This window comes from Ursus maritimus, unplaced genomic scaffold (assembly GCF_017311325.1).
Source record: "Ursus maritimus isolate PB19 unplaced genomic scaffold, ASM1731132v1 scaffold_15, whole genome shotgun sequence".
NCBI lineage: Eukaryota > Metazoa > Chordata > Mammalia > Carnivora > Ursidae > Ursus > Ursus maritimus.
Window position 1 is genome coordinate 33,966,609 of NW_024423897.1, and position 15,138 is coordinate 33,981,746.

Below are 15,138 nucleotides of genomic sequence, written 5' to 3' on the forward strand. Positions count from 1 at the left end.
CATTTTCTTCATCAAGTACATAGTATATCTAGAATTAGAAATATAAAGTTTTAAAAAAGATTATTAGAAATTTACCCATTCATTTTTTTCCTGAAGTATTTATCGCTCTTGCCATTTTGAAATGATTTTAATATTTCTTATTGCTCTCTTAATTCATAGTTTTTCAGGGAAATATGTTAGATTTAAAAGAGTTGAAGCACCAACAAATGAAAGCTATCAGTTATTCTTTCAAATGCGTCCAAATCAAGAAATATATAATTTTACTTTGAATGCTCGCAATCCTCTGGGTCGATCGGAATCAACTATTTTAGTTAACATAACTGAAAAAGGTAAGCTGCTGCATAAACTAGTGTCTTGAAAATAATTTTAGAGTGGTAAAATGTTTTGAAATTAGTGAAAAGTGCTTCTAAGACTTCCTTTTTATAATTTTTTATAGTTAATTTTATAAGTTTTATTTTAAAATCCTTAAAATGTATAATTTCAAGTTTCACCATTTTATTGAATTCAGATAAAAATTTGTATTAGTCATTTGCATAGAAATTTTAGATGGCTTTTCTCTAATAGTTTTTGATTATTGAAAAACATTTTTGCCCAATTTTTAAAAACTTATTTTTTTAAATCTTTTTATTTTAATATAATTATAGACTCACAAGTGGTTGCAAAAATAATAAACCCTGTGACATCTCACCCGGCTTTCCGCATTTGTGATGTCTCATTAACTACAGTACAGTTTCCAAATGAGGCAGGCGACAGTGATACCATACTGTAAACTAGACCAGTGAACTGGACTGCTGGCCTTGCTCAGTTTCCACAAGTTTCTGTGCGCATGTAGAGTGCGTGTGCGTGGATGGGCTTCTGTGCTGTTGGATCCGTGTGTGGATTCACAGAACCACCAACATAGTCAAGAAACAGAACTGTTCAGGCTCCACAAAGAGACTTCCTCTTGCTGCCCACCTAGCCAACCCCTCCCACACCTTCCCACTCCCCCCCCGCCCCCCATGCTCCTGCATCCCTGTCCCCAGGCAACATCTACTCAGTTCGTCGTCTCTGGATTTTGAAGTGTTGTATAAAGGGTATCATATAGTACCTAACCTTTGGAGATTGATACTTTTTACTAAGGGTAATGTCCTTGAGATCCATCCAGGTTGCTGTGTATATCAGTAAACGGTTTGTTCCTTTTTATTGCTGATGATTCTGGAATTTTTACCAGCCCTATTATATAGCTCAAAATAGGAATAAAATATGGTCGGTCTTCTTAGCATTCATTCCTGTGGGCATTCCACTGCATCGGCTCCTAGCGGGCTCTACAGAGCGCAGAGCACTGGCCTACGTAGAGGCCTTCTCATAGACACTCGCAGTCCATGGAGAAAGGCTTAAACCAAGTGTATTGCAATAGGGACTAGCAAGTGCTTATCAGATGGTCTTGTTGTCCCGTTTGTAAATATAAGTACACTTCTGTTAATTATTCCTTCTCATCATTTTTGTTATTTCCTGGTTTTTCCTAAGGTCAGAACAGCTACAGTTTGTACTTGAGTGGTTAGCGTTTGTGTGTACTTGTCCGCCCTCCGCCTTTCAACATTACTTTCACACGATTCCTTCTTCCCACTCACGTCGGCCTGTGAGGTATCACCGCATCATGCACAGTTTCTTCCACTGTCGTACCGTGTTCTTGCCAGGACCCCAACCGGAAGCTCTCTTCTGCATCCGCTTTGCCAGTTTTAGTCAGATTCTTCCTTCAAAGCTCATCTTCAGTCCCATCTTCACTCTAAGACTTTCCTTACCACACTTGTATCTCAATTCCTGTAGCCACTAGAAATACTGCACATTTCCAACTTAGCATATATACTCTTGTTCATCGTGTCTCTTTTTTTTTTCCTTTGTCACTCCAAATAAATTAGGGGCTCTGTAAAGATAGAGGTTATGATCCTACTACCTTTTAGTATTCCTGATGCCAGCCTAGGAACCTTGAGAGTGGTTGGTCTGTGAACACTGTTGGCACGATACCAGCAGTAAAAGTGAGGCTCGTGTATGCCACGAGTACTGAGTGGAGTATTGTTGATCGGTACTAATGATACCTCTCTTGTTTCTTGGTTTTTTTGTTGTTGTTGTTTTTAATTGTCATTTGTCATAGTAGTATCTTTTTAAAAATAATCTTTACAAATTATATTTACAGTCTATCCTCATATTCCTACTTCAGTCAAAGTGAAGGATATTAATTCAACAGCTGTTACACTTTCCTGGCATTTACCAGGCAACTTTGCAAAGATTAAACTTTTATGTCAAATTGAAATTAACAAAACTAACTCAGTCCAAGAATTGGTGAGTAAGATTTTTCTATAAACTTCCTTTGAGGTTACTTTAGATAAAATAGTTTTTGAAAGAATTAAGGAAATTGATATGCATAAGCTCTCAGATGATTTATTATAGAAATTTACTAAGAACTAAGACTCTGTATATCGATGTAATGACAGCATTATATTTAGCCCTTGAAAACAGTTATAATACTGGGTATTATAGAACATGAGCTTGACTTTTATACTCAGAATGTTTCCAGGTCTACTGTAGTACATGGCACGTTTGTAAATGAATGAATAGTTTTTGCCATAACCTTTAGCATCAGTTAATGGACTGATAAGCACCAGAGAAATGTGATTTTTAAAAGTGCCAAGTGCAGCAGTAAGAGCAAGTTCTAAGTCAGAATGTGGATGTTATAAGTCAGAACATGACTTTTTAATACATTTCAGATACTTAGATTGACTTTGTTCTGCACCATCTTGTAATTTGTGGTAAGTCCAAAATAAAAGATATTGTAATGAAAATATTCATTTGGAGACTTACTAAGACGATTGCTAGAAAATCAGTCAAAATGCCAGAATATAACCCGAAAAACTCCTTTGTAATTTGTAATTGGTAGCTCAGAGGATTTCCTGAGGCATGCGGATCCTCAGATTTGTTTAAATTGTTTCATTTTAATTTTATATAATTTAAATAAGAATTTGTTGAATATTCTACATGTTTAGCGCCATACTAGAGGTTCTCAGTGCCCTATTAAAAAGATACATAAGATGATGCCTGCCTCAAAGAAGCTTCCAAATATAGTTGACTAGTGTATTTAATCCTCAAGGTCATCTTAGATTACTAAAGTGTATTAAGGCTTGTTGTGTTGCCAGTAGCCATTGACCAGTGAACAAGACTCCGTCATCCTCTCTGCATAATTTAATTGATCATTGTTACTTAGATCCAGTATTTGAATTAAAATGACACCTAAATATTGTTTATTGTTACTACAGAGCATAATTTCACAGATTTCATATTTATGTAAAAATTAAAATATTTTGGTGGATGAACTGTGTTTAGTTTTACAAAGGTAAACTCATGTGGACATTTAGTCAGTTTATGTTATAAATTTGGGTGGCTTTCTTATCAAAAAAAGTGTGTGTGTGTGTGTGTGTGTGTGTGTGTGTGTATGGATGGATTCTTACATGACATTACATATACATACGCATATTGATTTGCTTTCTAATAGCGGAATGTCACAATCAAAGGAGTAGAAAATTCAAGTTATCTTGTAGCTGTGGACAAGTTAAATCCATACACTATATATACTTTTCGGATTCGCTGTTCTACCGAAACTTTCTGGAAATGGAGCAGATGGAGCAATGAAAAGAAATATTTAACCACAGAAGCCAGTAAGTTAATGAAATGATTCATAGCTGATTATTACTGTGGATCTTGAAATTTTACAACTTATTTTTAAAGAAAATGTCACTCAAGTGAGTAAAAGGAGAATGCTTGAATTGCGAAATTATGTAATAATATCTCCTAGTAAAATATCCAGACATCTTAAATGGTGGCTCTTTAAGGTTTGTGGTAATACAAACAGCTGCTTGGCCTGTGTTGTGTGGAAAGACTAGGCCTGTCTGCAGGTTGTTTGCAGCTGTCCTAAAATGATGAAGAGGAAACAAACTCGAAACTGTGGTGAGATTCTGGGTGATTTCTCTGACACTTTTTCCTCCTTTCCTAGAATTTTAATAACCTATTTAGATTACTTTACTGAAGACAATTGTCAATAAAGAGAATTTGTTGGAATTTTTATTTGTGACCTAGGCCTGAGCAATGGATGGGGCCAGAGGTCTTGAACTTCAGTTTCTGCAGTACATGGAGGTCAAAATAGGTACAAAAGTAGGTAACTGGTTTTCTGAGTATGATAATTTCCAAAGATGGAATGAGATTCTATCCTCGAATAATCAGATGTCAGCTTTAAAAGTCAAGAACAAAAAACTTAGAAATAGGTATAATTTTCAGGAGTCATTCAACAAAAGATAACAAAAGCTTTATTTGCACTAGATAATATGAGGAATATAAAACTTCTTTCAGGAGCGCCTGAGTGACTCAGTTGGTTAAGCATCTGACTCTTGATTTCAGCTCAGGTCATGATCTCGGGGTCCTGGGATCGAGCCCCACATTGGACTCCACACTCAGCGGGGAGTCTGCTTGAGGATTTTCTCTCTCCCTCTCCTTTTGCACCTCCCCCAGTTCATGTGCACATTCTCTCTCTCTCTCTCTCTTTCTCAAATAAATGAATCTTTTTTAAAAAACTTCCACCAAAAATTTAATGAACAATAAAACAAAAAATGATAGATGTTAATCCAGATTTTTGCGAGAGATGAGAGCATCTTTGTGATATATGTCAAAAACCTACTTGGATCATCAGAACTGAATCCTGTGCACGAGTCCAGAAAGGGAGTGTGTTAGTTATCTGTTGCTACCTGACAAATTACCCTACAATTCAGTGGCTTAAAACAGTAAACATTTATTATCTCACAATGAGTGTGGGTCAGAAATTAGGAAGCAGCTTAGCTGAGTGGCTCTGGCTTACAGTCTCTCATGAGGCCACAGTGTGGATGTGGATGGCGGCTGCAGGCTTGCCTGGGGCTCACGCAGAGGCTGTTCCTCACCATGCAGGCCTCTCCATAGTGCTGCAGAGTGTCCTCATAACATGGCAGCTAGCTCCTCCTGGGCTTGGTGAGTAGAGGCAGAACGTGGCAGCCTCCACAGTGCCTTTTATGACCTCACCTCAGAAGGGAGCTACCATCGTATCTGTCATACCTTGTTGGTCACACAGGCCAATGCTGTTATGGTGTGGGAGGGGACCACACACGGGCGGGCATACCAGGAGATGTGACCAATATCATCGGTCATTTGGAGACTGGCTTCCGCAGGAGCTTTTGCCTTTAGTTGATGAGCTGCTGTTGCCAAGAGAAAATATGTCATTTATACCTCACTGAGACGATAGCATTAATTCACTTTCCAGATACTTACTGAGGGGCGCCTGCGTGACTCAGTCGGTTGAGCGGCTGACTGTTGGTTTTAGCTCAGGTCATGATGTCTTGGCTCATGGGATTGAGCCCCACGTTGGGCTCCGTGCTCAACAGGGAGTCTACCTGAAAATTCTCTCCCTTTTCCCCAGCGCATTTGCGTGCATGCTCACTCTCTCTCAAATAAATAAATCTTAAAAAAAAAAAAAAAAAAAAAACCTTTCTGAGCACCCACTTGTGGGTCACCAGGGAGATAGCACTGAATAAAACAGTCTCCGCCCATGGAGTTTATAGGATAGAGGATTAGAAAGAAATTTTTAAAAATAGTATGTTGGGTAATCCCACAGAGAAAAATAAAGCCTAGAAAGGGGACCAGGGAAAGAAGGTGACAGGGGAGGAGGAGTTCCAATTCTAAATAAGGTAGCTAGAAAAGACCTCCCTAGTAAAGTAACAATGGAGCTGAGATATGGAGGACGTGAGATAATCCAGGAGGAGAGTTTCTATGCACAGGGAGAGAGGTCACAGAAAGTGCAGGAAGCCTGAGGCAGGTGTCTGCAACACGTTTGAGGAGCACCAGGAAGCCTCTGCTCGGCCAGAGCCCACTGGAGCAAGGGGAGGCAGGATGTGAGGCGGAGCAGCGTGGAGCATCCCTTAGGGCCTGAAGGGCAATTTTAATCCATTCTGAGGGGCCTCTTGTTCTGCAGGCGTTGAGAGCTCAGCTTTTTCATTGTTTCATTTCTGAAGGGAAGCCACTGAAGGGCTTCACATTTCTATGGAGAATTCCAGAAGCCTAGGAAAAAAATCTCAAGCACCACAGTCTCAGTCACTGATATTATCAACTGATGTACAGTACACATCTTCAAATGCTAACTCTTAAATCTCTTTCCTAGTTCCTTCAAAGGGACCAGACACGTGGAGAGAGTGGAGTTCTGATGGAAAAAATTTAATAATCTATTGGAAGGTAAGTATCTGATTTTTCCCTGAATATTCAAATAACGATAATGTGCTAAACTGCTTACTGTTCGTATGGTACTTGGATGAACCAGGAGCCCCGGTTTCCCACACTGGCTCTCTGCAGTCCTGCGGAGAATCTAACCTGGCTCCTCCCAACCCCCACACTCCTCATCACCCCCAATTCACCACAGTCAGTTTGGTGAGGATCTTCTGTGACAGAGCTGAGCATTTTTTAGTTTGATTTCTTGAGGCCTGTAAAGGACCTGAGGATTTCATGAATTCCATTTCTCTCACTTGAGTCAGAAACACAGTAAGAAGCTACAAGTTAGAATCTCAGTTGTGTTGATGTTACATTTTTTTCTTCAGTGAATAGGAAGCTTTTTACATACCTCATGTGTAATTTGTTTCCCTTAATCACATTATTATATGCCACTTAAAAAGGTTTTCATGGCTTTGTACAATTTTTAGATATAATATAAATTGCATTATGTTTTCACTAGTTTTTCTCTTACTAGAGCAGACATTCTTGTTGCTATATTCTTTATCTGATTTGCAAACATCAAAAGCAAACAACTGTTTTTTACATCAGATTTTATAAGAGCAGTCATAATTGGATTCCTTTAAATAGTGAATTTTGTTATCGAAAGTAAAACATTATTTTTACAAAAATTTGACATCAGCCCAGCTTTGAGTAACGTCTGTGTGCAAATTCTTTGTAAGTTGTGTTGCTTTGTGATGGTCTGTATATGACTGTGTACCCCTCTTAATCTTGATTAGAAAATCCACTGGCTACTCACATTTGTCTGTCAGGTTTCTTGATGATGTAGTAACAATTATACAGCCACTTCAGTGTGTCACTTCTCAGCCTTTTGGCTAAAATCAGGTGTAGTATCTGTTCTTAATGGTTTAATACGTGATTTGTCCTCTATCCAAAGACAATATATCACATGGATTTCTGGAATTAGGAGATGGAATAGGAGCTTACTCTGCCCACTCCACACATCGACCTGGTGTTGCAGTACCATTACTTCAATGCAGAGAAAGTTTGGGATGTTGTTCAAACTAGATGAATGCCTAACCAAAGATGAAAAATAACAGAAGTGATTGTAACTTCAAAGACGAGGTTAATGGTTCTGCCATTTGCCAAGGAGGAGCATATTTGGGTGGAAAATTAAATTGTTTGAGGTTGACTTTTTAAAAATGTGTTCTAAAAATATGTGCCACTGGGATATCCAAGTAGAGTCTAATAGATAGATGGTGGTTTGATGTGAGGCTCCGGAATACAGGGGAGAAGTCAGAGCTAAAGACATAGCTTTGAGTAGCAGGTAACACGGGATCACTCAGGGAGAGCATGCAGGATGGAAAAAGGCCAAGGATGGACCCCTAGTTGATAGCAGCGTATAAAGGATCAGCAAGGAGGAGGATCCAGCAGAGAAGAGTGGGAAGGTGAGATAGAGGACGGGAAGACCAGAAGAAAATGGTAAAGCGGAAGCCAAGGGTGGGAGTTCTGTGAAGGAGTGAGCGGTCAGCAGCATCAAATGAAGCCTTAGGAGGATAATAGAACAGGCCGTCAGAGAGTCACTGTTACGGAGCAGTGTTTTCAGCACAGTATTAATATCAAGGTCAGTGCAGGTCAGAGGGTCCCGTGCATTGTCGTATAAATTGGAACAGTAGTCTTGAAATAAAGTTTGAATGTTTCCTTATATCCAGTAAGTCTGCTTTGGAAATCCACATTAAAGAATTAATCCTAACTATGAAAAAGAAAAAAGTGGCACGAAAAGGTGCACTGAAGTATTATTTTAGTATGGTGAAAAGTTGGAAACAACTTAAATTTCATTTATTTAAGGAATATTCAAGTAAACTAGTAAAAGTACTACATAAAATCTAAAGCCATTAAAGTGTATATATTATGGACAAATATGTAATAGAAAGGTGAAAAAAAGATACAATTGTGATTAAAACAGTTTAAATAAAAAAAAAAAAACTACATCCTAGAAAAACAACTTGAAGAAAATACTAAAACGTAAGAGTATCTAAGAGATGGAAATAAGGGAGCATTTTACAGTTTTGGTTGGTTTTTTTTTTTTTTGGTATCATTTCCAAATTTTCTGGTAATGGGCATGTACTATTTTGAAAAAATAATAAATATTTTTTTAAAACTATGATGCCATATTTTTTTTAAGTTTTATTTATTTAAGTGTTCTCTACCAGTATGGGGCTCACACTCATGACCCTGAGATCAAGAGTCACATGTTCCGCTGAGCCAGCCAGGCACCCCGGTGCCGTAATTTTTTATGTTTTGTTTGGTAGAGCAGTCGTTCCTGTTACTTTTTTCTTTGCTTCTGAAAAATGTGAGGCTGAAGGCTGGATTGTATTTACCTAATTTTTAAATTGCTGTGTGCTCTTTGCTTACGGTAAGTACAGTCTTTCTTCAGCTGACTTCCCTGATTTCTCCTGGCCTCAGTGCCTTGAAGTCTGTGTTTGACATTGTTAACAACTCCCTCGATTCTGATGTTACCTTGTCATGATTGAGCGGTGCCTGGTTTAGACTTGATGGTCTCGCCTCATCCCCCGGCCGGTTTTGCCGGTTTCTTGACAGAATTTCTTTTTCTGTTTCTCATAGCCCTTACCCATTAATGAAGCAAATGGGAAAATACTTTCCTATAATGTATCATGTTCACTCGATGAGGAGACACAGTCCCTTTCTGAGATCCCTGATCCCCAACACAAGGCAGAACTACAACTTGATAAAAACGACTACATCATCAGTGTGGTGGCAAAAAATTCCGTCGGCTCGTCGCCGCCTTCTAAGATAGCTAGTATGGAGATCCCAAACGGTGAGTCCTTAAGGTAACGTGGGATATAAGAACAGGAGGTTAAAGCGAAACATTTTAAAGGTGTTCGCGCACTCTTGCAAGGTGAACTCTCTTCTCATATCCCCTGCTGCTGCTGGTCCGTAAAGAAGCACAAACCGATTAATGTCCAGAATTCATCGCGCGACAGCAGTCGCTAGTCACCAGTGAGGACTCCGAACCCCTGCGCTGGTGGATAAAAGGGTGTGCGCCCGGTTACTTCAGTGCATGACGCTGCAGAGCTGTGGCGCGAACAGTGCTCGGAGCAAGAAATGCTTCAGCCCTTCATTTAAGGACTGTTTCCATACATCTCTCCCACGACCGCGGGAGCTGATGCTGTATCAGTGGGCTTTTTTACAGACTGTCAGGCAGGAAAAAAAAATACGTATTTTTAATGGCAGTTTTGTTGATAAGATATTCTTTATTAATAGGAATCCTTTATTGATAAGAAATTCTTCTTGAAGTCTAAATTAGATCTTCAGTATAAGCTTTAAAAAGTCACGGTGGTGCAATTTTCAAGATAATGTAGTGCCTTTCTTTAAATGTTACGGATTACCAGTAATCCATAATATTTCACCTGTAGCCACTTCTGCCTCTTTTCTCAGTTCATTCCTCTTCCAGGTCATTCCCTGCTCCCCCCACCTCCTTTGCCGTCCTGCCCCAATATGGGAGCGCCTGTCTATGACCACCTACTCCTAAAGGAAGAAAAGTTGGTTGGTCCAGTTAGGGTCCTCCAAGTATCTTTTCAACCCTTGATTGAGGCCATTTCTTACTGCTTGTTGCTTAGCTGGTTCTTGGCTTTGTTGCAGTCGACTGTAGGGGAATTAGGAGGAAGGACGAGGGAAAGCACCACACATTTCAGACACATGGAACCCAGCCCCGAGAGCAGCATGCATCAGAGGGGAGCGGTCGTCAGGCAGAGGTGTGACGGCAGAAAGAAAAGGAGGGAGAGGAGAAGAGAGAACACCCTTAAGAAGATAGCCTTCTGATTCATATTCTGCATTTTGTTGCTTTATAATGATAGGCAATAGCTATGTTGTCTTTTCATTCAGCTGTATTCCTGCCTTTTCCATGTGGCCTTCAGAAGGTAGTAATTTACAGAACTAACAATGGTCTAGCATCAGCTCCTAGAGAGTTACGGAAGCCTCAGAAGAAAGCATTGTTCCTTGAGGATTTCCTGAGAGGGAGGCCCTGCGGCCTCAGAGCGGGTTCATGCTGTGGGGTTTTAATTACATTGAGCCCAAACACTCTTACGTCCAAGGTCTCCTGAGTTCTAAGCCAAATTATTGTCTTGTGTTAGGTAGTAATTGCTTTATGAATATAATTTTTTTTTTCAAAAAACCTTTCTGTGGCTTTTTACTAAACCCTTGTATAGAATTCGGTTATGGAAATAACTTTTCTCCTGTTACTGTGGGCCATTCCCTCTCCCTTTGGGCCTAACCTACCCAGTCCTCACCCCCAGCCCTGGGCCCCCGTCATCCCTAGGCCGAGATCTGGCAGGAAACAGAAGCTCGGCACAGCCCCCTTCCCGCCAACCTCTGCACCTCACCCCTCTATCCTGTGTAGGCTTTGCCCTCCCTGTGCGCGCACTGGCCTTTCCATCCCACAGCTTTTGGTCCCTCTCTGTGTCAACCAATTTGTCCATTCCTCTGCCTGTCTCCAGAAGCCCCTTCTGCCCACCCATAGGCTTGAGAGGAAGAGAGGGCTGGTCCATCTCCTTGTTCACCACACGTTATCATGCTCCTACTCTGTAGGTCTGGCCCTGGGGCTGGGGTTACAGGCATAGGTCCCTGTCTGCTCTCATGGAGCTCACATCTGTCGTGGGCGAGGAGAGGCAAGATTGGGACTGTCCACTCGTGCTCTTCACCTGCCTGCCCCCTGCTCTGCTACCCCCCTCCAGTGCCCGTGTGCCCTCCACCCTGTGCCCCCTGGCCCTGACCTTCACACCCCGACCTGCTGCTGCGTCCCCACCTGTCCTAGGTGCCCTTTCATTACTTTTTCCAGCTTCTGAGTTTATCTGTATATACAGGTAATTACCTTTTTATAACAAAAGTAACACTTTTGTAAAGAGCAACACTTCTAAACTTTGCTGGAGGTTTATCTAGTTTGAGCACTCTTAAAATTTCTGTCCAGTGAAGCAATTTAACTTCTGCCCATTTTCATGAGATTTACCTTTTATTACTGTTTTTAATACAAGTAACATGTACTTTTTTCCTTGTTGAAGATGATCTCAAAGTAGAGGAGGCTGTCGGAATGGGAAATGGAATTCTCCTCACTTGGAATTACGATCCCAATATGACCTGTGACTATGTTATTAAATGGTGTAACTCATCTCGGTCTGAACCCTGCCTTATGGACTGGAAAAAAGTCCCTTCAAACAGCACTGAAACTGTAATAGAATCTGGTAAGATGAACTCATGCCTCTCAGTGCAAGTTGTTAAAAAATATTTTTAAAAGAGCAGTACACAGTGTGACCGGGTATAATGAGTGATCATTTCCCCCTTACCACTGGGGTGGGTGTGAAGTGGTTTGACCTTTCTGGAAAGTGCTTTGTAGCAGTGTGCATGTGAAAGGGTTCTGTCTTCTGCTGTAGTAATTGCAACAACATGGAGGAATGCTCCTGAAGAAAGAAGACCACGAAGGGGCACCTGGGTGGCTCAGTCAGTTCAGCGTCTGCCTTCAGCTCCGGTCCTGATCCCAGGGTTCTGGGATCGAGCCCCACATCAGGCTCCCTGCTCAGCGGGGAACCTGCTTCTCCCTCTCCCTCTGCCGCTCCCCCTGCTTATGCTCTCTCTGTCTCTCTGTCAGATAAATAAATAAAATCTTAAAAAAAAAAAAAAAAGACCACGAAGCCCTAAGCACTGTTGTCTCACCCTTCGTCCTTTGCCATTGTTGCCTAAGCGTAGGTTACTGGGCAGTTCCGAGAACAAAGGCCTTGCTCCCGTCACCAGTGATGTAGGCCAAGGGGCACCCGTGTGGCAGGGGGCAGGGTGGGGGCGGGGAGTGACAGTTCCCAGTGCCTGACTGTTGACAAGCCAGGAGTCTTCTAAGGAGCTGCTTTTGATAGGAGCAGCCTGAAGTTCAGCCGTGAGGAGTTTGTAGTAACCTGCAGGCTACGCCGGCCTGGTCCTGGATATTCCAGCCCTCTTTCCACCATCGTTGTTCCCTCTGGGTAGCTGATAGTGTTTCGTGCCTCTGCCCTTGGGAATTCTGGAACCTGCGGCCTCGGTAGTGATGCTCCTCGAGGTCGTTCCTCTGTCCTGGTTCTCCTCACGTTGAGGTGAAGCTCAGGAGAACGAGCAGCTGCTGCTACTTCTCTCCCAGGAGCCAGTGCTCCTCGCTTACTCGTCTCAGCACCAAGCGGTGAAGACGAGTCCCACCCACTAGCTTGCTCCAGGTTTAAAATGAGCTTTGGAAATGTCAGAATAAGTGGTTATCAGTTTGGTATTTCTAAAATAGACGTTCATAGTAATGCGTACTTACGAAAGTTCATTGTTTCATCCCGTAGATCAGTTTCGACCGGGTGTAAGATACAGTTTTTTTCTGTATGGCTGCAGAAATCAAGGATATCAGTTATTACGTTCTATAATTGGATATATAGAAGAACTGGGTAAGTTAAATGGGTCGGTTTTCTTAGAGTCCAAGGTACCATGAGAATTTAGAAATCAATAGCAGTTGCAAGATTGAATTCTAAAAATAGACTGAATTGAGATGTTCAGTTCAAGGAGGGAAAAGTAATTTGTATGATAAATTTAAAATTACTTGTGATTACTTAATCTTCATTTCTTTGATGTTTATATTTGACAATTTTGCTGTTGTCACTGAGAAAACGAAGTCTTCACTTTGTCAGAAAGACTTAATTTGCACTTAAACATGTTTAGTAAAACCATGAACTTCAAGACCGTGTCCCGAGGGGAGCACAGTTCCGCGTGGGGGGCCGCCTGCCGAGGCTGCGGCCGGGCTTCCCCGGTGCGATGTTGTGAGACGCCCCGGTGTCTCTAGTCGTTAGCGTGCAAGCTTCACAGGAGCAGCGCCTGTGATGGTATCTCTCACCGTGTGACCAAATAGAGAGTAAAGTTCTAATTCCAGATTCAGTGATTTTTGAGGCTAGAACTCCCATTCGGTGTTGATGTCTTACTCTGTATCCGTGAACTCGCCTTCAGCTGTGGACGTTTTGCTTTCACAGCTCCGATCGTTGCGCCAAATTTTACTGTGGAGGATACATCTGCAGATTCGATATTAGTGAAATGGGAAGATATTCCTGTGGAGGAGCTCAGAGGCTTTTTAAGAGGATATTTATTTTACTTTGAAAAAGGAGAGAGAGACACATCTAAAATAAGGGGTTTGGAATCTGGTAAGTCACTTACTGCAGTGAGAATAGTATTTCCTAGACGTTCTCATTAACCACACAAAAATAAATAAATAAAAATTAAAAACAAAAACGAAAATGAAGTGCTATTGAGTAATGTAATACTGGTTTCCAAAACCGAGAAATAGGTAAATGAAAATGTATGAATATGAGAATTTTAGGATTTTAGTATGTGATAAACGACATGTACCATCTTTCATTTATTCTTTAGACTTTGATGATATAAGCCCCGTAGGACAGAGACCATCTGCTAGCAATCTTGTATGATGCATAACATAGCATCTTACAAAGGTTATTAAAAAAAAGGTCTTTCTGTAATTCTAATAATGGAGGAGAAAAGCTCAGGAACCCAAAGAAGGGCTCCGGAGTCTCTGCAGTTACCTGACAAAGAGCCGTCCACACTGTTCGCCGTGGCCTTGGTGAGCTGGCGATCTTAACAGACTTGACTAGGGACGTGTGCATCCGTTAGATCTTTAAAAGTACAGTCAGTCCGTGCCATTCGGTGAGCGTATGTCCAAAGACCATTGAGAATTTTCAAATATACAGAAATGTTTATGCAGACTTCTGGCTTCTCCCTAAACTATATTTCTGTTGGGAGTCAGATGTTTCCTATTCATAGCCACATAACACAAGCATATCATCTTTTCAGTTTGAGAGCTCTCATTTCCCTTAATGACCTCTCCTCAGAAAAAAGCCATTTTAGTTATTTAATGCCTGTCCAACAAGTGGAGAACAGCAGTGCCGCATGGAGATGCCGGCCGGGCATTAGCTCAGGCACTTCCCAGGGCAGCCGCATTAGATGTGCGCCTCCCCTACACTACTAAGGTCTGCGTTTCCTGAACCTTCGCAGTGGCCTGTGAATGAGAAGAACCCTACATATAAAGTTCTACAAATATCCAGAGTCTAGTGAAATTTTTCTCAAATGTTCAGAAATTTTACACTTGTACAAGTTAAAATTCAAGCATCTAGATCTTTCCATTTAGACATGGTGGATTGGTCTCTAAAGTTAAAGAAGACAAAAAAAAGCATAAAGCCACAAAAACAAAGAGAACCAGACAGGCAACAGAATACCAAATTTGGACATTTTTGGGGCTGATGGGAGTGGGACAGATGACCTGGAGGATGGAGGATGGTGAATTCAGGTGGACATTCAGGCTTCAGTGGGAAATAATTGACTCAGCCTCTGGGCCAGGATTGGAGGCAGGTGGTTAGGATGGGTATGGGCTGAACAGTGAGGGCTCACTGGAAGTCTGTGAGGAGCAGTGAGAACCCCCAAGTCCTACACTGACTTCATGCAGCTAATATGAATGCCCACTCTCCTGCCTGAAGACAAGGGGTTTATTCTTTGGAGAAACTGAACCAGAGGGCCTCCAAAGAGGGGGACACCTAGTGAACAGTGTGACCTTCCCTGCTCCGCCTTCCTCTAATAGGAAACTAATAGGACATCTTCACCTAGGACTATTTCCCTAGACGAGATTAGACGATCTTTCTTTGGAAAAAGGAAATGGTTCCTGAGGAAAGACACAAAAGGTGCTGATATTGGGGGGCTATCCCAGTGAAAGGCCAGAAATTGACATGGTCATTGCCCCACCGGTGGTAAGAGAAGGCCACCAACCACTAAGCTCCACCCATTCCTGGTGACCTT

At 41.5% G+C, this 15,138-nt stretch overlaps 1 protein-coding gene and 1 non-coding gene across 2 annotated transcripts in view; both read left to right on the forward strand.

Moving 5' to 3' along the window:
• Positions 1-15,138, forward strand: part of LIFR (LIF receptor subunit alpha) — a 51,020-nt gene that overhangs the window by 23,319 nt on the left and 12,563 nt on the right. The window contains exons 8-15 of the mRNA XM_008692620.2: positions 160-329; positions 2,174-2,319; positions 3,527-3,689; positions 6,209-6,279; positions 8,896-9,109; positions 11,349-11,528; positions 12,633-12,734; positions 13,311-13,478. Of these exons, the coding sequence (XP_008690842.2) occupies positions 160-329; positions 2,174-2,319; positions 3,527-3,689; positions 6,209-6,279; positions 8,896-9,109; positions 11,349-11,528; positions 12,633-12,734; positions 13,311-13,478 (1,214 nt within the window). The remainder of the gene's footprint in view (positions 1-159; positions 330-2,173; positions 2,320-3,526; positions 3,690-6,208; positions 6,280-8,895; positions 9,110-11,348; positions 11,529-12,632; positions 12,735-13,310; positions 13,479-15,138) is intronic.
• Positions 7,126-7,315, forward strand: LOC121102781. Its single transcript, XR_005834909.1, has one exon. It is a non-coding gene; the product is annotated as a U2 spliceosomal RNA (small nuclear RNA).